The sequence below is a fragment of the Podarcis muralis genome, chromosome 9 (genome assembly GCF_964188315.1).
Source record: "Podarcis muralis chromosome 9, rPodMur119.hap1.1, whole genome shotgun sequence".
In the NCBI taxonomy this organism is placed as follows: domain Eukaryota; kingdom Metazoa; phylum Chordata; class Lepidosauria; order Squamata; family Lacertidae; genus Podarcis; species Podarcis muralis.
In genome coordinates, this window is record NC_135663.1 from 79,617,783 (window position 1) to 79,644,685 (window position 26,903).

A 26,903-nucleotide genomic window follows, 5' to 3' on the forward strand; every position below is an offset into this window, starting at 1 on the left:
GCCTAGAATTTTAAAGACCGTCCCAATCCAAAGAGGGCTTATTTTAAGGGAAGTGGTGCCACCACCACCTCTCTCATGCGGCTGGGGAACACTCGATCTGTTCAAGAGGGACTAATAGTCTCCTTGATGCAGCTGGTCCTCTTCTCTCCTCTTTGCTAGATCTTACAAGCCAGGAGGACACAAGTGACTGAAGCGGTCAAAGGGCCCTGAGGAGAGCTTGGCATGGGGCACCTAGGTCTGAACTAAGGTGAGCTGAGATGGCACAGCTGCCACGGAAGAGCTGAAGCAGCGCCAGCTGAGGGAGCCTTCAGCTGCTGCTCCTCAGTCCCTGCCAAGGCTTCTTCGGGGATTCGTGTCCCACACCTGTGGACCTGGTGGCGGCAGAGGCCTGTGGCTGGGTTGTGAGGGGGAGAGAAGGAGCCGTGCTGCACACATGGGCTTGCCATGAAGCGGGCTGAGCGATGCTTCTCTAGACCGAACAAGGCCTGGAGCCGGGAACCAGCCTTGGGGTTCATGCCGGAGGAGGAGAGGCTTCACCTCAGCCCGTCCCAGCGGGAGGGGCCGCTCGAGATCTCCCCCGGCCTCTTCCGGAAGCGGCGCCCCACAACGCGCGGCGAAGGCGAGGAGCAGCCGGCGCCTGGAGCCGGACGAGGCGGGCAGCAGCGGGCGCCTCCTCCGTCTCCTCCCCTGCCGCCGCCTCGACGCGCCGCCTGCCTGGTCCCGCCCCTCCGGGATGAGCTCGCTCTCTCGCCCGCCTGCCTGCCTGGCACTGGGGCTCTCGCTGCCGACGCGCCCGGCTCGCTTTCGCCTACCTGGCCAGTCGCGCGCGCGCGCGCCACACACAAGCAGCAGCCGCTTCGCTTCTTGCGCCAGTCCGGCCGCCGCCGCCGCGCGCCTGGGGAGCCGATGGCACAGCAGGAGCCGCGCGGCCCCTCAGCTCGCCGGAGCCCGACACGCGGGACGGGACGCGCCTCTTGCTTCCTGCCCCAGGTAAGGGCTTGCCAGGCAGGGAACGCGGCGAAGTTCGCCCCAGCTAGCGGGTTCCGCCGCTCTCGGAGCGTTCCGTGAGGGGAGCGGGGAACTAGGCTGGTCTCGGCGTGCCCGATACACGGCGACGGGGAGGTGAAGGCTGGCGGTTAGGATGCGTTACGGAGACATTAACAACTCCCTGCACCTCACCCCCCCCCAAAATACCACGAAGAGCAGCCTGAGGCGGAGCAGGAGTGCTGGGCTGCGAGGGAAGAAGGGGCGACTTGTGCGGGGAAGAGCCGGCTGTGGTTTTTGCCGAACACGAGCCGGCAGCATCCGGGGTGCGGGGAGCTCGGAGGAGACCCGCTGGCGGCGACTCGGCGGAGATCACTTTTGGCCGGAGCACCTGCGTGCGCGGCTGGGCGCGCGCCAGGCTGGACTGCTGCGGGGCGCGCGCTCGCGGCTTCCTCTCGCCCGCGGGGGGTTTTCCCCGGCCTCGATCTCTCCCCCACTTGACCCCCCCCCGCCCCCGTTGTAAGGGCTATAAGGGCGCCCGATGCAAGAGGGGAGAGCGAGACTCGCTCCGTAACAGGTTCACAAGAGAGAGCTGGTCGCGTTGGACAGGTGTATGAAACTGAAATTGCCACCAAACCGCCTGCTCCGGAACTCTGAAAAATCCCTGGCATTTGCACAGCAGACGCTCTAATTGCGATCCCTGCCGGGTAAATCAATATTGCTGAAACTCTGAAACGAGGGTGGTTTGCCTGATGGTGAGTTTTTGGCAGAGGTAAGGTTAGAATTGGAGAACTTTCTGATTCCAGCTTGCAGCACAATCCTAACCATTTGTACTCAGAAATAAGTCCTATAACTATCGGTGTGTGTGTGTGTGTGTGTGTGTGTGTGTGTGTGTGTGTGTGTGTGTTTCTCCCAGGTAAATGGGGTTAGGATTACAGCCATTGTCCCTTAGCAGCGAAGTTTGGAGTCCTTTCTTAGATGTTCAAGTGGTGTGTAGTGGCAGCGGACAGCCACTTAGATATTTCTTTGTGTCGAAGAGGAAGCTCTGTCCTTTATGCCCTGTGAAGAGAAACAGCCTATGCGTATCAGCATATTTGAAAAATAGCTGAGTTGGACTGTAGTCGCAAGAAAAGAAGGAGAGTGTGGTGCCACCTTAGCGAGCAAGTATCAACTTAATGAATTAGTTGTGCAATTACGAGCTTTTCAAGCAGGAGCCCATTCTTTCGGGCTACAGGTATGGACAGATACATTCACATTCCCGCACACTGGAAGGTAGTAGTCCTTGTGAGTGAGGATAAATTCAGAAATGCTATACTTGGGGTGTTTTTCAGATGTATGCCTCAGATCTATGACCCAGCCAGGGCCCTTTTAAAGTGGCTGGTTCCGTCTTAAGAGTTCCCAAAGGAGCTCTTCCTTAGTCCACGAACCTGCTTGGTGATACTGCTGTCTTAGTTCTGTTATGTTTGGCAGTCTCCATGCTGCAAATCCATCCTAAGCATATGCTGGTGGTTTTCTTCATTGCCTTCATGAGAGAACACAGTATTCTGAAGATGACAGAAGGCGAATTTCACACTCATCTTTTCACAAGTAGATGAATACAGCACCAAAAATTGTTATACAGAAATGAAACATGACAAACCTGTTGTCTCAGTAGCCAAAGATTGAGTCTTTCAGTACTATATATCTTTTCTTAAATTCTGTTTGGCTTAGCTTTCGCTATGTCCCCATGTTATGTATCCACATATGAGTGTTTGTTCAGATATGAATTTAAACTCTATGATGCAGCTGTGTAACAGAATATAATGTCAACTTGCTTTAGGTCCAGTTAAGGCATTATTGCAATGGCAGAGAGACAGTAAAAATCTTGGCCTCTAGCTCCATTTTAACATCCATAATGAATAGAATGTCAGATAATCTGGGATCACCCTAACTAATATGTTACCATCACCTCTAGCATCAGTCTCCTGGTGATGATATGTGATGTTAACAACAGTATTTGCATAACATCATCTGTCCTAGCCTTTCAAACAAAACAAAGCCTGAGAAGCTTTTTTATGTATTATTTTGTCAGCCACCATACTGCTGATACTGGGCATTGGATAGTACTGAAGTACCCCTTATCTGATCCTCAGTCTGGGTGACATTTTTTGCACGTTATTCTTGCGTTACGTTCTCTTAACCACTACCAGGTGTTCATGAATTCTCCTCTGCAGAGGTGCCCACATTGACACTAAGAGACAGATAGATTTGGGAACCCTGTGTTTCTCTTATGTGTAAATCCACCAACTACAGCAGAGTGCTATTTTACACATAGAAGATGTGTAAGCTTATGGTTAAAGGATTTTGGGTTTGGGTGCTAGGAATCTGAGAGTCACTGCAGTAGTGCAAGTTTCGATGGGTCAGTAGTCTGACTCTGTAACAGGCACCCTTATTATATGTCAATGTGTGCAATATTTGTGAGGTCCTTGTTTTAATATAGCTGGTGTGCTATTTTTCTCTATGAAGAAGAAATACTTCTATTTGTTTGTTTGTTTTGTTTTTTAAAGAAACAACATTATTTGCTAACTTTTAAAAATGGCTCCATGGATGAGCATTGCCTATTTGCTTTTTTCATTTTATTTATTACATTTCCTTCCTCCCTCCAATGACCTCAGGGTAGTGTACCTAGTTCTTTCAGTTAACCTTTACAGCAACCCTGTGGGGTAGGCTAAGCGATGGTGACTGGCCCAAGTGAGCTTCATGATCCAGTTTGGCACACTAACCACAGCATTACACCAGCTCTTTTAAACTAATGCTCTCTGTGTCTTTCCTCACAGAGGTAATAGCAGCAGGTGTAGTGAGATTATATGGGGAGGAAGGAGGAGCACTGATAATCTCAGAACACTTCCCTGGTTTCCAAAGTAGCTGCGTGGAGCTGATAATTCATTTCAAACAAACTTTAGATGAGAGCTCTTCTGCCCTTAGTCTGTCCCGCAGACATGATATTCATTTGTCAATTTGCCTTCACTAAGTTCCTATTAATTCAGGGAGATGCTTTTCACACATATATTTATGATTAAAATGTTAATGTTGCACTTCACAACTTGGTTCTCGTTCACAAATATGATTGGATCTTTCTGCAAAAAATTAAAATTAAAAGAACACTTAGGATAAAACGTATAAGTTGAGTGGAGGGGAAAAGCCATGTTTTTGAAAAAATATTGTTGAGAAGCTAAGGAAAGCCTGTATTTTGGGACTTTTGCAGTACTGAAGTCAAGAGCATACTGCAATGGGCTAAAAAATGTAAACTGTATAAAATGTAAAAGATGACATGATTGGAATCTTGCATATAATAGCATTTAATAAATGTAGGCTCTTAATGGTACTTCTGCATAGGATATGTCTTATGTACCATTGCAGATGGGACCATAGCTGTTGGGAGGCTGTGCTAAAACAACATAGGGACATTCTGGTCTTAAGTGTGTTTTTCCTTAGGGCAGCCATAAAATGTCAGTGCTGGGACTTGTGAAACTCCTCAAATAGTAAATAGCCAAGGCTGTTTCATACTTTAGCAGCAGCAAATCTGGATTTGCAACCATATAGAAAGTTGACAATATGTGGCTAATCCTGGCTTTCTGCCCTGTATTGTACACGGAGGTGACTCAAATGCAAAATCAAAACTTAATTTTACATGAGCCTGGCTGTGCCCATCTCCCTTTGAGTACAGTCATTCCCTACTTCCTTTCCTTATTTGAGGCAAAGCACAGTTTGCTGTCTCAAGTGAATTAGCAAGCAATGGATTGTCCTGCTCTACAACTAGCACTGGAAATCAGGCTCATGCACATGTCCCTAACCCATGATTTGGTGTTACATCTGAACCAGTTCATTGTTGGTCATGTTCACACCAGGATGTTATCAAGGTCCAGGCTGTTGGCACACCACACTAATTTTACACCAGCTTCATTCACTACTGCTTTGTTTCTAGGTTCTATTTTAAGTGCAAAAAGCAACCTAGTCCTAGGTCACCAACTTTTTTGGACCCAAAGCTCTCATTGGTGACTACAAAATGCACTGTAAAAATGGAAGATCCTGTACTGTACTGACAATACTGTACTGATCCTCAGTCTCTGAAAGTGTTGACTTCTTTACTTTATTGTTGTCCTTTGCTGCTGAAATGGAGGGGAGGCAAGTATCCAATCAAAATAGAATGGGGAAAGTGGGATATGAATAATAAACGTGCTAACTTTTCTGTATTTTATCCTGCCTTGATAGTTTGTTGTAGTACACTATTTTGTGGTTTTCTGTAAGCTGCCTTGTAAAAAAAACGCATTGCATAAATGATGTTATAAATATGTCAAACATCTTATGCACCTATAATGTAACATGTGCAGCAGTTCTTGGTGACAAACACAGATTTGCCACTGCAGAACTTCTGAAGTGACCCTTAGAAATAAGTCTAATTGCTTTTTGTGGAGATTGTTTCCACATCTCTTGCCTTTGTGCCCTGCCTGCTAGCATCTTAGAAGTATATGGTTGGCCACCATGGGATACAGGCTGTTAGGACTGATGACCTCTGGGCCAGATCGAGCTGGTCTCTTCTTATTCTCTTAACTTATACACTTACAGCAAACGGGGAGTTCCTTCCTAACTAATTAGCCTTCTCATGGGAACAACTGAAAAAACTGTCGGACAAAATACTCTTGATTCTCGAAATGATTGGGTTGTATCCATCATTGGAGAAGTGGAGTTTGGCTCATGCAATACAACTTCCCCTTCTTGAGTTTCCCCAGTGCGCACACCCCAAATCTCTTCCAGAGAGTCCCCAGTGCTGTGAAACACATTTGGAGGTGCATGGCAGGAGGAGAGGAAGGGGAAGTTCCATTGTGCAAGTGGAAGTGTGTTGTATGAGTGGAACAGCATTGTTGGATGCAACCCAATGTCTCCTACTGTTCATTTCAAGAGCAGTTCTCGCTGAAAGTACTTTTTGTGTTGGTTGCACTGCAAGTTCTATTTTTCTGCTGGCAGGGTTTTGAAACCACAAATAGTCCAATTCCGAAGTGTTCTCTTGAATGTTTTAAATATAGAAAGTATGGATTTCTGAATAAAACATGTCATACCAAACAAAATCTGCTAGTTGTTTGTTCTATTTTATTCCTTGAGAAGATAATAATTTACAAGAACCTGCATTTCTAAATGGGTCCCAATAAAAATACCATAATTTACAGTAACTTGTAATTATATAGGAAACAAATAAGCTATATTTTGCATATATCTTGTTTATCATGTCCTAGCAGTTGCACAAACAGCTGGCATTTGTATATATTTTCTTGCATAGGAAGAAAGTTAATATTTGAAATAAATAGAACAAACTAGTTTGGCACACATACCAATAACCCAGTTAAGCCAAATTGTAGTTAAGCCAAATGTCTGTTCAGGATCGGACAGTGCTTACTGAGGCACCAGGACAGTCTTGCTACTACTGCTTTCCTACATTATTCAGGCAATCAACAACAACAACAACAACAACAACTGTACCCTTCCATATGACTGGGTTGCTCCAGCCACTCTGGGCGACTTCCAATGGATATAAAAACTTAATAAAACATCAAACATTAAAAGCCTCCCTATATAGGGCTGCCTTCAAATGTCTTTTAAAAGGCAAATAGTATATTTCCTTGATCTCTGATGGGAGGGTTTTTCACAGGGACCACTACCAAGAAGGCTCTCTTTCTGGTTTCCTGTAACCACTTCTTGCGGAGCATTGATCTGCATTCCTGATGATGTCACTGGGGTTTAATATACAGTACAATGAACAATACTCAGTTCTGTTTGATGGAGTGGTAATCTTATTGCACCACTGCATTGTCTGAATGTGGACACCACAGTTGCATTCACAAAGACATATGTGATACCTTAAAGTACATTTTCCCACCCAATTGCATTTTCTGCCCAAGTTAACACCAGAACTAAGTGTGATGATGAAACACACACACACACAAATTAAAAATCACACGAAGTTCCATTGCAAAAGGAACTTAATTCAGATTCATTTCATGCAAAAATGATAGGAACTACTTTGAGATGCTGTTCAGAAATTATTGAATTAATTCCATGAATTGGTTCATTTCAAGTACTGGTTTTGAAACTGATAAGCAATATAAATGAAGCTGGTATCTGTCTCCATTTGAAAGAGCCTAAACAAATATGATCCACAACACTGACATGATTTACAACCCAGTTAAGCACATCATATTTAAACTGATTTTGCCCTGTACGTTTTGAAAGGATTGGATTGGATTATATCCATGTGCTTCATTTTGCATATCCAAAGCCCCTTTCTGGGTTTCTTTGCACAGAAGCAGATCCAGAATGGGGCTCTGCTTGGTAGGAAGCGTGCATGGTCTCTGTGTGGGAAGAGGGCATGGGTTGCAATTGGTAAAATCTGCTCCCCTTGAAAAAAGAAAAGACAAAAGTGATCAGGGCAAGCATTTACTCAAAAATCCTAAACAATACTCCTGACTTGCATGGTTCAGTTTTCCCAGAAGAGTGACTGCTCTTCATTCTCATGAGGAAAAGGGAAACTGCTGTGTCCTAAGAAGAGCCCTGCTGGATCCACCATCCTGCTTCCTGGGTGCCTGTTGGAAACCTAGAAGTGGGCCAAGATTGAAGGCATTTGCTCTTGTCCTGCTTTTGCTTCCCAGCAGCTGGTATTACTAGCTAGCATGACTGCCACTGAACCTGGCGGTTTCATAGAGATATCATGGCCATAAATTTGTGTAATTAATTCTTGAGCCTTGCCACCCCAAAGGCGATGCAGTTTTGTGTATAATCATAGTTTTTGCCATGATCCTCTTTCTATTTTGTCAAGATTTCTGTATGTGAAATGCTTGTTGATATTATGCAAAGCTGAGGAAGCAAATTTTTGTTAGATGTGCAGTTGTTTTGTTAGATGCACAATTGTCTCTGCAATGGGGAAAAATGAGAGAATGAGAGTTTGAGAAAAAGTGTGGCAAAGGTTAAAGGAATATTGAAGAATGTTTTTGATCTCTTAAAAACTGGATGCATATTTAAAATATTAATGGACTGTTCTGTGTATGCTTTTTCTAAACATCCCAATCAGCATCATATGCAAGCACATATCAGTGGCATTTTCAATAGCTTTCCACAAGAAACCTTTATAGTTTAATTATGTGCTTATGCTATGTGAAGTAGTTCCTTTCATCCAGCCTGACCTGACCAACATTCACCTGAGTACCCATTGCTGGAGAACATGAGTGGGGTGGATGCTGCTGTGCTCATGTTCTGCTGATGGACTTCCCTTAAGCATCTGGTTGTCCACTGCAGGAATGCTAGACCAGATAGGCCTCTAGCGTAGCTTTTCTTACTTTCTTAACATTTATGTTGCCAGAGTTTGTGTTTCTTTTTTGAATTCCTCATTTGGGGAAAGGTTCCGCGTTCTCAGGGAAGTCTTAATGCCTTTTTTTTTAGCCTTGTTGACTCAGCTTGTTAACCATGCTTGCATTCTCTTCAGGTTGATAGTACCTTTCCTACATCTCTGTGGTATGTGTTCTAGCCAAGCTTCATTTTTGTGATTTTTAACTATCTTGCAAGCATTTTGGAGCAACTTGACCCCCTTGACTTTCCCTTTCAGCTACGTATTTACTTCATTGTTGTTGTTCTTAGAAGTTTCATCTTTTGAAGTCAAACGTGATTGTGCTGGGCTTTCTTAGGAATTTTCCATTTACACAAATGCTCAGTTTCACTGCTCTGACACTTTACTGTGTGGAATCCCTTATGGGAGTGTATTGAAGAGCTCACAAAAATACATTCCATGCTACCTTCCCTGGGTATCCATTCATTGCATGGGGCATTTTCTCCATCCTATCTCTCGCTTGTCCTTAATGAAGAGAGTCATGTTAATCTTGATTTCTTAAATGCTTGTTAAGCACCTTTATACATAGCCTTACATATACTGTAGATTCATATATCATTTCTGAAGCAGCAGAATTACTGTCCTAGATGTTAACATCTAGTAAAACTGCCAGTGGCTTTTGAACAGAATATGAAGATGGGCACAAGCAGTTTGTTAACAATGCAGTAGTTATTTAAAGATGCATTGTATTGAGACGTGGTGACCTCTAGCACTGGGCACACGGTTTTCTCAGCATCACTAGTGTTTCTCCAGTCATTTGAAAATCCATGGAAGTGAGTATCTGGCAGTGCTGGGTTTCAGCAGTGCTGCTGCTGAAAGCGCCAAGAGATTGTGTTGCCTTGTGGTTATGGCCACCACAACATAAGCTTTCAAGTGACTTCTTTTCCCCCAAAAATTCATTTTTTAAATGAAAGTTGGTAGAGATCCATTTTTCCCATGTCCAACACTTCTGGAAATGTTTTACTTCTAAATGTATAACAATACTCTTAGTTGTGTTTGGTGCAGCAGATTAACATGGCTATCCCTCTGCATGTTATATTTTCCATTTGGGTTCCTAAAGACCCAAAGATACAATAGACAAGCTACTTGTGTTCACCTTGTACTTGTGTTCATATTAAATGTTTGTGAGAATACAGGCACAGAGCAGATTTGCTTCTTGTAGCTGCGATCCTCACGAAAGACCTGAATTGGAAATTATGATATTCTAAATCTGTAGTAAATACCATATATTTCTCCCAGGGGTGGTTGAATGTTCATAAGTGCAAGTAAGTTAGAGAAAACCTCTTAGTTCTTATGCTCAAGTAAAAATAATACTGAGCACAGGTGCAATATTTGAACTGACATTTATAACCTGCTTTTTTCTTTTCTTTTATGTTCCTAGTGAATAATCTGCTTAAGAAATACATTTTTGCGGAAAAAGAGGACCTCAGCTTCCTAGTGATGTTCTCTTCATGTCCTGTTTGCTGGTAGTACAAGAGAAGACTGGACCTTTGTCATGGCTGTTTTTCTGCTGGGAGCAGCACTGCTTTTTGTTCAACCTCAGGCAGTTCCTTCCAGGCCCGCTGCCAGTTTTAAAGCTGAGGCTGCTACTCAGAAAGAGCCTTTTAGGAAAGGTGACCTTAAAGAGAGCATCCACCTCAATGGGACACTCCAGCGGCTTCCACAAACTATCATCATTGGTGTACGGAAAGGTGGAACAAGAGCTTTACTAGAGATGCTAAGCCTCCATCCGGATATGGCAGCAGCAGAAAGCGAAGTCCACTTCTTTGACTGGGAAGAGCATTACTCAAATGGATTGCAATGGTATGTGAGCCAAATGCCATTCTCGTACCCATACCAGATAACAGTGGAGAAAACTCCTGCATATTTCACTTCACCAAAAGTGCCTGAAAGAGTTTATAGAATGAACAAACTTATCCGATTGCTCCTTATCTTACGAGACCCAACAGAGAGAGTGCTGTCGGACTATACGCAAGTGTTTTTTAATCACATGCAAAAACATAAGCTATATCCCTCCATTGAAGAATTCCTGGTTAAGGATGGTGAACTCAACATAAACTACAAAGCGATAAACAGGAGCTTGTATTATTTTCACATGCAAAACTGGCTGAAATATTTTCCTCTGGATCACATTCACATTGTTGATGGGGATAAGTTAATCAAAGATCCTTTCCCGGAGATAGTCAAAGTAGAAAGGTTTCTAAATCTCTCGCCTCAGATAAATGCTTCAAACTTTTACTTCAATAAAACAAAAGGCTTTTACTGCTTAAGGGACAGTGGCAGGGACAGGTGTTTACATGAGTCGAAAGGAAGAGCACACCCCAAAGTAGATCCAATCTTACTTGAAAAGCTACACGGATATTTTCGTGAACCTAATCAGAAATTCTTTGAGCTTGTTGGCAGAACATTTGACTGGCACTGAGTGTGGTCCTAAGTTATAGAGACAAGCATCTGGTGTGCCTAAATGCTCCAGGGCACATTTAGAAAAGGAGGGCATTGACGATATAATTTATTTGTAAAATCTATGAATTACTTCTGTACAATATTAGAGTCATAATTGCCATGTAAGCTAGTAATATTTTTCTACTTGTTAAATTAAACAGAAACACTTTTTGTAATGTTTTTCATAGTTAACACTGTATTTATGTCTATATGAGAAAAAAACCTATTTCATGAAAGAAAGTATCTTGAGATTATGTGGATATAAAATACATACATTTTAAAATGCAATATCTGCTTCCCATTTCCCCAACTCCAAGGTCGCAATGACACTTCATATGATCTTCATCAGGGTAGTATCACAGTGATTTAGAGAATTTTTAACCAATCTAACAAAAAAATCATTTTACTGTAGTAGTATCATGTTGACAATGGTTATCAAAGCTTTTCATCCTAAGATTCCCAGGCCTAAGAAGCAAATGGTTGACTCTATGGGCAAGCACATTTAAATGAGGAGAAGCCACAGGCAGAGCTTGCTGCTCTCAAAGGCAAAGGATTTGGTCTCTCAGTGGACTGTTGTATCCTGAAGCAAAGTGAGCAGAGGAAACACAATCATCTGCAAAAACGGAAGTTTTGTGGTTGGCAATAAGAAGATGGACAGCACTCTCAGAGTATAATGGCCACAGCTTTATTTATCATTACATTCAAATCAAAGCATAAGATGGAATAAAATGGTCAGCTAACTAATCTCTTAGCTAGCATGGGCATGAGACTGGCTTTCCATGTAAAAATTGTTTCTAGGTTGTTTTCTTACACCTGAGCACACTGCCTAAGGGAAGGTTTGTGCCCACAATTCAATGAAGAAATGTCCTGACCTCACAGTTCCCTAAAATTTTTATGATGGTAACCTAGACACATCCAGCCTGGTGACTCTGTTTACAGGTGAGCCCCTTGCCCTGTATCTTCACACCCTAGCACAGCCACAGCCATGGATGACAATCTACACACACACATGCTCACCTGCATCCTGCTTCTCTCCTCTAATACCTTTATCACTATGTCTGTGACTAGATTCTGCAGGTACACATCATATCCTTTGGAACAAAGGTAAATGCTGCCCCCACACACACGGCAGAGTTGAATGCTGTATCCGAGCTGTCTCAGAGACATGTGCCAGTCCACCACAAAATTGTGTGCCCTTTTGTATTCCTGTAGAGCATGTTAATATCTGGGTTTTCTAGCCCTCTGCCAAACCTTTGGGATTATCTTTTACTGTATGGCAAATATGCCTGGAAACAATTTGACAATGGTCTGAAAATCGAAGTGACCATGGTAGCCAATGTCACATTATCTTAACTAACGGTGCAATCCTAATCATGTCCAGTCCTACCCATGGCAATCGGCCTTACTCCCAGGTACAGGGGCTTAGGACTGCAGCCTAAGTTATTTCCCTACAAGTGCACGAGCAATGCTTTACAGTGGCATTCAAAGCTTCCTCACTCCATTCCTCCATTTACTGGGCACTTGAAGCTGCCCAGGTGGCCAAGGCCTAAATTGGGGGCCCTGTTCACTGGACGTTAGGTGGTTTTCTGTCCAGAAGAGGATGGCATACTGCCCAAAATGCATACCCTCGTGGGATAAGGGGCCTGGAAAAAGAGAGGCTCAGTAAGAGTCAGTGGCCTACCCTGTTTATTCACCACATCCTTTGGACACAACTTGGTCCCATTGCTTGGCATCTCTTTCTGCCAAGAGCATTAATGGCTGGTGTTCTCAGTCCAGCCACCATTGCAGCCCAAATACAGAAAGAGTGTGCTGGAAACTTGCCCTGTGATAGAATAGTGCCTATATGTTTTCCCTCCTATCTTAGGTTTACAATTGTTAGAAACTTCCTCTTGGAAGAAAAGAAAAAAGCTGGGGATTTGGTTTATCCTGGGAGTGTATCTGGTATATCCCTGGACACCCATGTGCTCAGCTGAGGTCAAATAGCGAAGCAGTCATGCAATGTTCACAACAATCATGGCTGTCCAGGCATTGCAGATCTCACAGTAGCCTCCTGCCCTCCCACTCTGATCAGGCAAAGGAGTCCAAGCCCTCAGCAAAGACTGGCTGCAGATAATGCCTCCCTGTGCCATCGCAACAGTATTTGGGCAACAGCTTCCCTCTCCTTAGCAGGCAAATACTTCTTAGCAGATACTCAATATACTCAAATCCTCCTTAGCAGACAAAAGGCTACTGTGAAGTGTTTTGGTCTCACTAGGTGAAGCACTCACTGCCAGCAATGCATCCAGGATTGGTTACCCCTCACCCTTATTTCTTGGAGCTTCTCTAGACAAGGAAGTCTCACCCGACTGCCAAGTCTTCACGAATAGCCTGCCTGCTCACCAGACACTCTCACTGCAGGCATTGCTACAGGTTTGAATGAGAGCTGACTGGCACAAGGTCAATTATTCAACCTTGAATGGGGAGGCAGAATGCTCTGCTACTCGTGCTGCCCCAGTTAAGAAATGGCCAGGTTGGCTCAGCTATGATCAATCCCAACAGGGTGAACAATCAAGGGGAAACTAGTTTTTCCTATAGCAATGATGTATGACTTGTGCAGAGATCTGCCTCAGGTTTTGAGAAGAGTGACTTTATATAAAATGGTGTAAACCTGCAGATTTCCTTTCATAGTCATGTGGAATCTTTGACAGGCTATCTATTTTTTGGAACACAACCTGCAATTAATGGCTTAAGGCATGCATTTCATTTTAATATTTACTTCATCCATATGTATGTAAATATGAACAACCATGATTTTTCTCCAGTTGGTACGTTTCTTCAATCCTGTGGTTGGTTGGGTTAGATGCTGCAATTTATTCCAGCACACTTTTCCTTTATCTGAAAGAGACCAGTCCATACACTGCTGAATCTCAGTCATTGCAAATAATCTACAGTATATTATGCTAAAGGAAGCCAATAAGAGAGATCTGGGTGTGCACAGAAAAAGATGTGAGTAAAGCTTTGTTGAAGCACTAATTAGTAGTGATAGTTTTTAGTTTTATTATTTTGGTTCTAATTCATGCACCGGACAGGATATGACAGTGTTGGCCCTTCATATATATTATGATGTCACCTTCATATATAAACCAGGAAACAGCTACTAGAAAGCTCAAATTTTCTGTTGGCTGATTCCTTTCAGATAACACTCTGTGAGCAAAATATCTACCATATTTTCATTAAATTTGGGGGACAGAAACTGGTTTTTAGATCAAATCTGGCCCATGAGCTACCAACCAGCAACCTATGTTCTAAGTTATTACGCACATGTTTCTTGTTAAAAGGATTAGACCATGCCCTTTCCCAAAGCAATCTAAAGCAAACTGAGAATGGAGGAGTAAAAAGAAATAAGTCATATAAGGATTCTGCAAATTAAAACGCGTAATCAGTATTTATCAGCTTGACAGCTACAGGTGCCCCTGCTCAGCTGCACAGCCAGGTAACATTTGCATGGCTATAAGATGAATATCTGTATAGCAAAGAACAAGTTCTGGAGTTCCAATGCATATTTCGACTGCACCATCCTCCATTTGCATGGGGTCCTTGCCACCTTCTTTGCTTAAGATTGATGCTGGGGATGATGATCAGTGTCCACAAATTTCCTGGAGTAACTTTAGGAAATATGGAACTGTAAGCAGGTACATTGTCTCAATCAACAGTATCTAAGAACCAGGAATGGAAAATGAACAAAAAGAGGAGAGGAAACGATTGTATAGAGTAGAAGGTAACTCAATCATGTTGGGCCAAATGGCACCCATGGCGCTCTGTTGTCGACTCCATTTACTGTACTTCTAGGGAGCTTTTGAAGTGATTATTTTTTAAAACCTGTACTTGTATTATCTAACGTATCCAGAATCTAGGGATTGCCCCAGTGGATAATTCAAGAGGCGACTATCTGGTCACTACATATGCATATACATATAGGTAAATTCTTAATCTTCTGTCCTTTTCAGCACAGAACGACTAAGAAATGGAACTCATGTGAACAAGACTGTGTAGATGAAGGACTGGGGCCAATGTAGACAAATGCAAGCTTGGTTTCTAATGACTGCTACTGAGTTTAGATAAATCGGCTCCAGTCTTCTGAGACAGGGAATTGTGTCCTGCATAATGTCCTCGAATACACCCTTTTATTTTCTCCCATGTGAGTGAGCAGCTACCATTTGCTGTCGAGCAACAGGCTGCAGTCACTTTTGGGGTGGGGACAAAGCTTTTCCACCTCGATCCTTGACACTGAAATATGAACTTTCATTTGGCATCTTGTAGCAGAGGAGTCTCCCTCCACCACAAGGGTGATAATGGCAAGTATTTTGGAAGAGCATCAGTAAATAAAAGCAGTCGGGAACCATTTACTTGTGACTGAATTGTTCTTCAAATTCTTTTTCACAAGCATTCTTTTCTTAAAATGTCTGAATGCTGGGTGATGCAATGGCCACACTTTTGTATCTTGTTTCCTGCTTGGCAGGGGGTTGGACTCGATGGCCCTTGTGGTCTCTTCCAACTCTATGATTCTATGATTTTTAGTTGCTTTGCCTTGAAAGATTCTTTGTTACTATTTGATTTGATTGTATATGTAAGCAGATAACCTTGACATTTTTAAAGAGTATTTGCTGAGGGAATAAACCTCTTTCTAGCCCAAATAGTATATTTATATACTTTTAAATATAAAATATTTATATCCCACCTTTCCAGAAAGTTCAAGACAGCTAACAAAATAAATTAAAATATATAAAACTGCAATCAAGATACAAAAACACTAAATATTATTACTTAAGAGACAGAGCAGCAAAAACAAAACAAAAAACCCCCCATAAGAACAGCAGTAAAAGCACATCAACCAAAGTTCTCTAAAATCACTAGATATGCTGGAGCTTTTGAAAGCATTCTGGGATGCATAAGTTACATGAATCAAAGCAGTGAACAGTAGCTTTATGTCTGGAAGCAGCTGGTCTTAATCGGATGTTTTATACAGAGCAAGCAGAATGTGACTTGGCCGGCACTTTAATACCACCTAGTGTTGCATATAATTGTTTGTTAGCTACTGCTGCATTCTGAATGATCACCCAAGGCAATTCTAGTTACTTAGGAGTAAATCTTAATACTGATGGGACTTACTTCCAAGTGAACAAGCAGAGAATTCCAAACATTTGAATGTTAGCGCTGTGCAAAATACAAATACTTTTGCCTTGTTCCCGAGTTCCCCAAACTGAGTTGGTTTTAGTGTCACTCAGGGTGCCCATTCTTGTAAGGCAAAAGAATATAAGTGTAATAAAGAATAATATTTGGTCAGATAATCCACAAAACAAAAAGACAACATAAAACAGAGGCCCATAGGATTGCTTCTCATGTTGACTAGTGGCAGTATCCGGCTAGGTAGACTTCACATATCTCTATTGTGCCCCATCAATGCTGCTACTTTCCTCATTCTATCTTACGCTTGACTTTGATCACCTCACCCCTCTATAACAATCCTTGGCTAGGCTTTCTGTATCTTGTCGTGCCCATTCAATTTTCTTCTACTTTCCATGAAGAATCTCCATTCCCACATTCTTTTCTACCTGTCCTCTCCCCCCTCACATTCTCTATCTCTTCGTGCTTTTCCTTTGTCTGCTACTGATCAGGGATTTCCAACACACACACACCCAACTGTGCACATCTGCTTCGTGTGTGTGTGTGTGTGTGTGTATCTCACATAACAGTAATGTCCATTGGCAACACCATCATATTTCCTCTATTTCCGATTTAAGTCTGTGTGCTCTTCTGCAAATGTAGCCAAAAATGGCACCATTTGCAGGAGTACCAAATGCCTAAGGCATCTTCTTAAATTAAAAGGAGGCCAAGCTAAAACAAAAGCAGCAGAAGACAGACAAATGTAACACTTTAAAGTTGCCTGGACACCAATGAATCTACTTGCTCAACAATTCTTTTTAAAGGGTGTGTGGATGTATGGACAAAGCTCTGTCCCTAGTCCAGGTATTCCCTACCCAGCCATCTGTTCTGGTCCTCTCTGCTCATTATGCTTCCCTGTGTTCCTTGGGTAGGGTGCAAATGAACAAGTAGCAAGAGACACAGAGCCCTTGATGGTTGGTGTTGTGGACTAAACTCTTTAAAGCTGGAGCACAACAAATGGCAACTTGGTCTTTCGCGACTGCTGTCTGCAGTAAAGAGCGGGTTTTCACAGAAAATGTTCCAGAAGAAAAGAAGAGTGCTTGGGTATGGATCTTTAAAGCATGGACCATACCTGGAAAGCATGGAAGGAAGAAAAGTGAGGATAAGCCCTGATTGTTAAGCTTAGATAGTGGAGATTGAGGTTCAAATTTCTAGTGGCTGACTGAGCAGTGAAGCTGCCCATAAAACTTGCTCTCTGCCTAAGATATGCTGAAATCCTCTTTAGTGATTTCTGGTCTCGTGTGGATTTATTCCTTTAAAAGCCCATTCTTTCTAACATTATTTTTTAATGCACATAAGTGCCTAATGATTCATATATTTAGTCCCCCATTGACTGCGAATAAAACGTTTTTATGAATAAATGGCTTGTAGCCTACAGGAAGACAAGAAAAACAAGGGAAGCTCCCTTTCAACCAAGAGATAAAGAATTAGAAATCTGTGTAAGGTCTCTCTCTCTCTCTCTCTCTCTCTCTCTGTGTGTGTGTGTGTGTGTGTGTGTGTGTGTGTGTGTGTGTGTAACTTCTGTGAACTAGATGGTGTGTTGCTGACTCAGCCAACTGAACACAGCACAAGTTTTGACAGCTTTGTTGAGAGCTTCTGTTCTATGACACCCAGAAGGTACGGTATTTATTATTGAATATGGCTGTAGGATGCCTTTTCATATATTTTCATGTTGTCTCATGCTGGTGTCTGTTTGATAATTTAATTATTCAAGTGGTACAAACATCCTAGCAGGGCCCTTTCAAATTTAATCTGCTTTATTCATTGGTATCAGCTGAACGAGTAAGAGAAAGTAAATCTGAAGGAAATGTAACAATGGGCAGGCAGGACAGTTTCCTATTTTCACAATAATTTCTTTCAGTACAGTTGCCTTTATGGATCTTCTCAGTAGATATTCATATAAGTATAGGCATTATTGATATTATTATTATTATTATTATTATTATTATTATTATTATTATTATTAATCTGGTACTATGCAGTGGTAACAATAGCAGGGGGACATACCTTGGAGGCCAGATCTGCTGCCTACACAGTTGCCCCCCCCCCCCATTCCTCCCACACAGTGGCCTCTTGGCGAACAGGAGGCACTGCTGGTCTCCTCCTATCCCTAGGGAGGAAATGGCGGGAGTTGCCCTCTGGATTCTCCTGGGCTCTGCACCCTTCCGTCCCTCCCCCCACCCCCACCCCCGGTGACAGCCTTTGATTCCCACTTCAACCATTTGGGTAAGGTTGATTTGATTCTCTCCCCCTTGCTCCTGATGTAGATCTTCACTCACGCCTCCTACCCTTGGGAGGGTCCACCATTTTGTGGTTTGCCTCAGGTGCCAAAATGTATTGGGCTGGCCCTGCTGCTAGCCAATCAGAATCTGGCAGTGAGGGGGGGGGGCTGAGGATGTGGAGGACCCTGGGAGGTCTAACAGTGGTTGGACTTCTATTAGGACTGCCTGTCACTGCAGTCAACATTTGCTCACACTGCCATGACAAAAGAGCTTGTTCACTGTATCTTTCTGGCACACCTCAAATTAATTACTCCCCTTTCCTTATGTGCTCTGCCTGATGAATACATTGACTAGAGGAAGCAACAACGGAAGCCACAATTGCTACCCTAAGAGAAGCACCAAAATCCATAAGGCTTGGCTACCTGGATGTACATCTAGTTAACTCACTTCAGAGTATGATTGGCATTACCCATACATTTCACATATGACAAGTAAAGATGGGGGAGAAATGTGGTTTAGTTTGCATCTATAGGCAAACCTGCCTCATCTTCACCTTTCCAAACAAGAGGCAGACTTAAATGCAGCTGTCTTTTGAAATTCACTTCTCCAAATTTTACAGTGCGGTTCTCCAGCCAAGTAACATGCACAAAAATGCGCCTGCTAGTGAAAACAGCCTGCAAAAATGTGTAGATTAGGCGAAGGGACAGACAAAAATGTGTACATTAGGAGAAAATTGCACTAAGATGTTGCTGAATTTTCATTAGAACGTTTCCTAAAATCAATCAAATCAATCACAAATTCATGTAGAGATGTGGTGAACATGGATTAAGGACAGAAAAATGAGAAACAGAAACCAAAACTGACAAATTCACCCATCGCCAGTGACAAGACACCTCTTTGTAAAGCAGTACAAAACCAACTCCCAGGAAATGTTAATATCACAGCAGCATAAACCTAAAACTCTGGGGCTGGTTTGTTTCTTCTGGTAGGTTCTATCCACTCTCTCCACCATGGTTAATAGGAATACATCACAAATAGCTGCTCTGACTGCAAATACCTGCATCCCCTTACCCTCACCCTGATTTCTTTTAAACATGCACATTGTGATGTCAAACTATGTAAAGCAGGAATGGGTAGCCTGGGGCGCTCCAGGTGGCATTGGATTCCAGTTCCTATCAGCTTCAGTCATCAAGGTCAAAGGTCAGGAGTGATGGGGGCTGGAGTCCAGCAACACCTGGAGGACCACAGGATCTCCAGCCCTGGTGTAAAAGCTGTTAAACTGCAGGAATCAAGTGTGGCTCCTCATCTCCTGCAAGTGGTAACCTGCATAACCTGTTGATGATTTTATGTGTGAAAAATGATGCTTTGGGGTTTTTGTATTTTGGCTGTACAGGGCATATAAAATATGGAGAAGGGCTCTGTGGGATCTCTTGGAAGCATCCTAAAAGTCTGGGGATGACTTCTTGCAGACAGGCCCCCTAGAAGCCCTTGACAAATTCAGTGAGAAGTGGGCAGTGTTGCAAGTGAATAACAATTCTCTGATTCTATGAATATGGTCAAACTGAAAACCCTTCATTCAATTGCTATATTTATTATAATGTAAGAATTTTATTGTATTTTAATATATGAATCATAGACATCCAAATGTCCTTGAAAATGCCAAGTGGAATTTTAAAAACAACAAGTGCTGCAAATGGTGGCATCCCTTATTTGTAAACATTCCTCATTTGTAAAGGCATTCAGAAAATAGATATTCCTTTAATACCTGCTATTTTAATATCTGTTAATAATGAAATCTGGCAGGGCAAATGTACCATTAAGTAGCAGCAAGGGAAGTGTAAAGGGAGCATGGTATAAAAAATGTTTTCCAGTTCTCCTTTTTTTTTTAATGGACATGACAAAAGGTGATGACTAGTAACTACTGTAGTTTACTATGTTGCAGTTTCTTCTATGGTATTTGTATTCACATTTTTGTTTGGATCTGAGGTGCTCCTTGTGAGGAAAAACTGTATTATACCAGTATATACTGAGCTCAAAATTTTTGTTTTCAAGAAATTCATACACTTGATTTAGGTGTTGGCTTAACAAACAAAAGACCAACAGTTGCCTCATTTGCTGAGGGCAGCAAAAGCAGCAACAAATAGGCTGAGCAAACCCTAAAGGACAGAATGAAAACAGAAATATCTTTTGCAGAGCAGTATAAGAGCTAAACAATGGATTTATAAGCCTAGGAGAGAGAGAGAGAGAGAGAGAGAGAGAGAGAGAGAGATGCATGAGACTTCTAACCCTAAAGCTTCTCTGTTGGCATTTAGAGAACACAGCCTTTATTTGATTATTTTGTCACTTTTTGTGCAGCTGCACATGTTCTTTGCTAACTAGAAATGCCAAAAACAGCTCCCAAAATACTAGTTCTTCAAAATCTGAGGGAGTAATGGAGGTTTCCAAATAAGCTGACTCTCTAGCATCCAGTTCAGTTAATTCATCCTATTCATCATAATTCATCAAAGATAGATACCAGAAATATATTCTACCTGATCTAAAAGTAGAACAATTATTGTTTATAAAGCACTGTTGACATGCCTGGTGCTTTACATAGTGAGATGAGCAGAACTGACAAGTCCCTGCTCCCAAAGACCACAGTCTAAATTACAACAGAGGTGAAAACATCAAAGGGAGAGGAGGGGGGGGAGGGAAAGACAAATTTGATAAATGTGAGCATGTAGATTTAGAGAGTGTTTGGGTTGCTTCACATAAGAATGGTCATCACTTGATTACTGGCAGCTGAAGGCATGAACTATTGTTTGGGGTGATGTGGGTTGATATTAAAATTTTGTCTATGCTGTCATACTTGCTAGGGGTATGCACCAGCTATAAGATTCAGTTTAGAGGCTATTTTGGTGCTTCAGAAAACAGCCCAGTTTTCTAAAGTGAGATTGGAGGATGCTTGGTTTCGTTCCAGATCTGACTCCTGATTTAGAAAAACCAAGCTTTCTGTTTTCCCCTGTCATTATGGGAAATAAAACAATGGAAATAACTCCTCCCCACTTTGATATAAAATATATGGTTCCAAAGTATGATCTGAAGGCACATGAAACCACCATCTTCCTGAAACTAAAGCAGGTCTGAGTCACATCAGTACCTGAGCCAGTGACATCCTGACAAGTCTGTTCACCTTCAAGGTGCAGTGGCATCGCGGGATGACAGAGGCTTCCAGGACCAGACAAGGAAATCCCAAGCGTTGGGAATCCTATCTGAGCAGGGGAAGGGAGGGTGTAATGCCTCCTTTGCCTATCAGGTGCTTGATCCAAGCCTGCCTGTCTGATTGGCCAATGGCAGGCAGGCTTGGACGCAGGGCTGACTTTGGAGGTGGGACTGACAGAGCAGGTAGGCTTCCCTCAGGTCTTCTCCCAGGGCATTTAAATAGCACTCACCTGGACTCTTGACCTGGTTTATCCTTGATATTTTGACCTTGCTATGCAATGCTGGTCACCATATTTGTAGCTGGGTAGGAATTTGTCCACCAAGCAAATTGGCACCAGCCTGGTGGATTTGCCTACCTCATGGCGGTTGTCACAACTTGGTTAGGCAATCTTAGTCTTGGATGGAGAGGAGGTTGTAGTCCATTCCTGCCCCTTTAATTCTTGGATATCCTCTTAAAGGGATCTGGGCAGTGTTGCCTATGTCCTTATGCCCAGTCAGGGGCCCAGTACTATGGTACTCCCCAGGCAGCAATCCCTGGAGGGGTCCCCCTATTTGATGTAAGTCTTCCGAACTCCCACTGTTGGATTGACGCATGGCATCACTTCTGGCAGGTGGGCCAAAAGTTAATGCCTATGCCAAGCCTCTTTCATCTGGATTCAATAAAGTTGTGGCCTGTTTCAATCCAAAGTAAGTGTGTGGTGTCCTTGTTCTACTTGTTGGGGATGGCAGAAGCATGAAGCCTTGGTCTGCAACCACATGCATGCAGTCTTGAGTTCCGTGATGGAAAAAGGCCACCAACCTGTCAGATATGATCTATGAAGCTCACTCTGATAAGGATTTGGCCTGGGGAGATAAAAAGGTTCCCCACCCTCCTTAGATGAAATATCCAAAATGTGGGTGAGAATAGGAATAGTTTTCATAGATGTATTATTAGTAAAGTTGTGGTCCTGTTTCTTTCCATATTCCACTTATGTCTTCATTGGTGGTGAGAGCAATGTACACCACACCCTTTCTGATAAATTGATGCAGATGGTGCAGCATTGAAAGAACAGAAGTAATTGACTTTTAATAAAACAATTTATGGAAGTTGTAAAGCAGCTGGATAGCTCCTGAGGCCCCAGGCTCTCCTTCCTTGGAGGTTTCTAAGCAGAGGTTGGGTGGCCACCGGTCATGGATGCTTTAACTGAGATTCATGCATTGCTGGGGGCTGGACTGTATGACTCTCTCAGCTCTACAATACTATGATTTCAAGTAAATTCGATTTAATCAGGAAGATATGGGAGCAAATGTGTGTGATAAAATGTAAATTTGTGGTAAAATGTAATGGGGGGAATGCAGAAGTACTGAATAAATGGGACCCAGTAATACATTATATTAAAAGAGAAGTGGGGAATGGGATATGCTGCTTTAGAGAAACATTGATATTGAACAAACACAGCTCCATGTAGGGTGGTAAAGGTAAAGGGACCCCTGACCATTAGGTCCAGTCGCAGACGACTCTGGGGTTGCGGCGCTCATCTCGCTTTATTGGCCGAGGGAGCCTGCATGCAGCTTCCGGGTCATGTGGCCAGCATGACTAAGCCGCTTCTGATGAACCAGAGCAGTGCATGGAAACACCGTTTACCTTCCTGCTGGAGCGGTACCTATTTATCTACTTGCACTTTGATGTGCTTTTGAACTGCTAAGTTGGCAGGAGCAGGGACCGAGCAACGGGAGCTCACCCTGTCGCAGGGATTTGAACCGCCGACCTTCTGATTGGCAAGTCCTAGGCTCTGTGGTTTAGACCACAGCGCCACCCGCATCCCTTATGTAGGGTGGTAGTGAAGTTCTTTTAAAAGTGTTTAGAACAGGGGTAGGCAACCTAAGGCCCGGGGGCTGGATGCGGCCCAATCGCCTTCTAAATCCGGCCCACGGACGGTCCAGGAATCAGCATGTTTTTACATGAGTAGAATGTGTACTTTTATTTAAAATGCATCTCTGGGTTATTTGTGGGGCATAGGAATTTGTTCAATTTCCCCCCCAAAATATAGCCCAGCCCCCCCACATGGTCTGAGGGATGGTGGACTGGCCCATGGCTGAAAAAGGTTGCTGACCCCTGGTTTGGAAGGGAAAATGACCAAGATGTAAGCAAACATAGCTAAGCTATGTATTTTTTGTAGGGTTCTTTTCTGTATGATATTTATGCTAAATAAAAAGTTTTGTTTCTAAGGAATCAAATCTCAGGGGTTTGTGGGGGTTTTTTTTTGCAGTTTTTGAAAAAGCAGACAAGAAACCTTCAGTTCCTTTGAAATGGTCGATCCGCCTGCATTTTATTTCCGGTAGTAGCTTTGTCATGGGTTTTAAGGTTAATAAAATACTGTATTTGAATATATTTGTTATGGACAGTCTGTTTGTTTTTTCTTTCTTTTCTTTGTTGGTTGATGTGAAATCACTTGAGATGCTGAGCGATTTTTCCTCCTTCAGGCTTGACTTCATTCTTGACATTTTCGTATGTTGTTGCTTGCAAAATAAAAAAGCAGCCGTTAGGACTTATCAGGATCTTTTTTCTTGCTGCAGAAGTGAAAGAGAATGCACTTCCTTTGGGGATATCTCTAATTAGAGGAGTATATAAATGCTTTGTAAAATTTATCTCAAGGGGGCTGTTTTTAGCCCCCATACCCTGCTTCCTCTCCAGTTCCCTTACCCCCTCCCATTCAAATCTTATAGATCATGGTCTCTACATAGTTATATTCCTTCATCATGCATTTGGATTTCTCTGTGTATTTAGGTGTAAAACCTGCTACGTTGCACACTAAAGCAGTAGGGATACCATATGATATCATGTTTCATGTGTCATGTTTAAAACAAGGCTCCATAAAAATTTCCAGGATATATTAATAAAAGTCAATTTGAATCCTTTAGGAGAGCGGATGTGCATAGAACTTTTTATCAGACTGCCCCAGATGATACAGACAAGTCATTTTTTAAAAAAAAAACACAAAAAATACTGTGGAACTACATTTGTTTAATGTGCATTAGTTCATTGAGTTTTCCTGGGAAGCAAATATCTGTCTGATGTTTTAAAGACCATAAACCACTTGTTGCTGTGATGGTCTCCACAGCAACATACTTAACTGAACCTCTTAATAACACAACACTTTGCCTCAGCCAGAATGTGGTCATACAAAACCTGTGTTTCCATGCAGTTGCTGCACCAGGTCAAATGGAAATTATTCTCCATAAAATCCTTTGGATTAATAACAGCCTCAATATATAGTATATTTTATAGCTTGCATGAGCAGTTGACAGGAAAAATTATAAGTAATCCACAATTACATATAATGGTACACCGTGTGTGTGTGTGTGTGTGTGTGTGTGTGTGTGTGTGTGTGTTTTAAAAAAGAAATTGTTAAATTTATATCCCAACTTTATTCTGTCAGGGAACCCAAGGCAGCACGCATGTGGTTCCTACGACTAATCCAGAATGTGACAGCTAGACTGGTGACTGGGAGTGGCCACTGGGACATATAGCACTGGTCCTAAAGGATCTTCATTGGCTTCCAGTACGTTTCCAGCGCAATTCACAGTGTTGGTGCTGACCTTTAAAGCCCTGAAAGAGCATCTCCACCCCCATCTTTCAACCTGGACGCTGAGGTCCTCCTCCAAGGGTCTTCTGGTGGTTTCTGGTGGAAGCAAAGTTACAGGGAACCAGGCAGAGGGTCTTCTCAGTGGTGGCGCCCTTTCAGATGTCAAGGAGATAAAGAACTATACAACTTTTAGAAGACATCTGAAGGCAACCCTGTAGCGGGAAGTTTTTAATGTTTTATGCTTTATTATGTTTTATATATTCTGTAAGCCGCCCAGAGTGGCTGGGGAAACCCAGCCGGATGAGCGGGGTATAAATATTATTGTCATTATCATTATCATTATCACTGTCATTATCATCACGCTTACAGGCACTGGTGATACTCACTGGATGAGCTTCAGGAAGGTAGTGGCTTGATGTACTTTCAGACCACCCCCTGATTCCAACCAGTACTTTTCTTCTTCTTCTTATGTTCCTCTTAAATGTTGTAGATTGGAAGGCACTTGGCTTGCTTCCCAAGGCCAGAAAGTCAAAACAACAGTTGTGGTATCACAAGCTAAACACTTTGCTACAAAGCTTCCTTGAAACATGTGTCTCTATAGATGTTTGAAACATGCTTTTCTATGTTCCATGTTCCATGCACAAGTCCTTACTTAGAGGATCTTTCCACTACCCTAACCTCTCTGAGCTTTACAAAAGAACCCGCCAATTTGGGCCAGTTAGCCTTTGTGGAAAAGGGATTAATGTGGGTAAAACCACAGTGCGGTTCGAATCGCCGCGGTGGGGTGAGCTCCCGTCTTTCGGTCCCAGCTCCTGCCCACCTAGCAGTTCGAAAGCACCCCCAAAGTGCAAGTAGATAAATAGGTACCGCTTTATAGTGGGAAGGTAAACGGCGTTTCCGTGTGCTGTGCTGGCTCGCCAGATGCGGCTTGTCACGCTGGCCACATGACCCGGAAGTGTCTCCGGACAGCGCTGGCCCCCGGCCTCTTAAGTGAGATGGGCGCACAACCCTAGAGTCGGACACGACTGGCCCGTACGGGCAGGGGTACCTTTACCTTTTATTCAGAGAAAAAAACATTGGATAGCTGCCTATTCAGGATTTACTGCAGGAGTGTGAAATCCCAGACATTGTAGGTGGCATGGCCCCAAATTTCATTGCCCTCCAAATCTGAGCCAAAAATAAAAATAAACAATCAGCCATAGCTTTCAACTCTACTTAAATATAGATTATTTTCAATTAGTGGTGGCATGGAGATCTATAATGTGCCTTCTGATTTAATGTTATTTGTTCTAATTTATCAAACTCTTTTTAAATCGTCCTCAGATTTCTGTTTAACTGTTTAACTGAAACATCCATGCTTGCTTCAAAATTTACTTGAGATGGCATTCAAAGGCACATCTAGTACTAACAGAAATTCAGAGCATAAGGAGGAGCAAAAGATCGGGCACATAAATTGAATTTTCTTAGGGTGATAAAATGGCTGTTGGTGGATAGTACACCAACTTCTCTGAAAGGGAAAGGGAACTGGAGGAATCCAAAAACTAATAGCCTGCAGAGTCTGTCGTTCCTTTTGATCCCGAGCCAACCACATCTTACATATGAACTCATTTTTGCTGGGGGAAATCTTTTGTAGGATTTTCTCCTTTTATTGTTCTCCCTTGGTGCAGCTCTCATCTCACAGAGCTGGCAGCCAAATAAAATTGACTAAAATGCTGGCTGCCGAGGTGCCCGTGTGCAACCATCAGGGTTTTTACAAATTTTCCTGACAGTGCTCAGAGCCTAGCATTGCAGAAGACAACAACACTACTGCAAAGTACCACATAGTTCTGTATGAGGGAAAATAGAGAGCTGGAGGCAATGTGAAAATTTAGGGTA

General features: G+C 42.8%; 1 protein-coding gene across 1 annotated transcript; it reads left to right on the top strand.

Annotated features, from left to right (window-relative positions):
* Positions 1 to 638: 638 nt before the first annotated feature.
* HS3ST1 (heparan sulfate-glucosamine 3-sulfotransferase 1) lies at positions 639 to 11,125 on the top strand. The gene is made up of 2 exons (XM_028744529.2): positions 639 to 990; positions 9,777 to 11,125. The coding sequence occupies exon 2, from the start codon at positions 9,891 to 9,893 to the stop codon at positions 10,815 to 10,817; it is 927 nt and encodes a 308-aa protein (XP_028600362.2). The 5' UTR covers positions 639 to 990; positions 9,777 to 9,890; the 3' UTR covers positions 10,818 to 11,125.
* The last annotated feature ends 15,778 nt before the right edge of the window (positions 11,126 to 26,903 follow it).

Bases quoted from the DNA above. Each gene is read 5' to 3' on its own strand.
- HS3ST1 (XM_028744529.2), top strand. From the start codon at position 9,891: ATGGCTGTTTTTCTGCTGGGAGCAGCACTGCTTTTTGTTCAACCTCAG.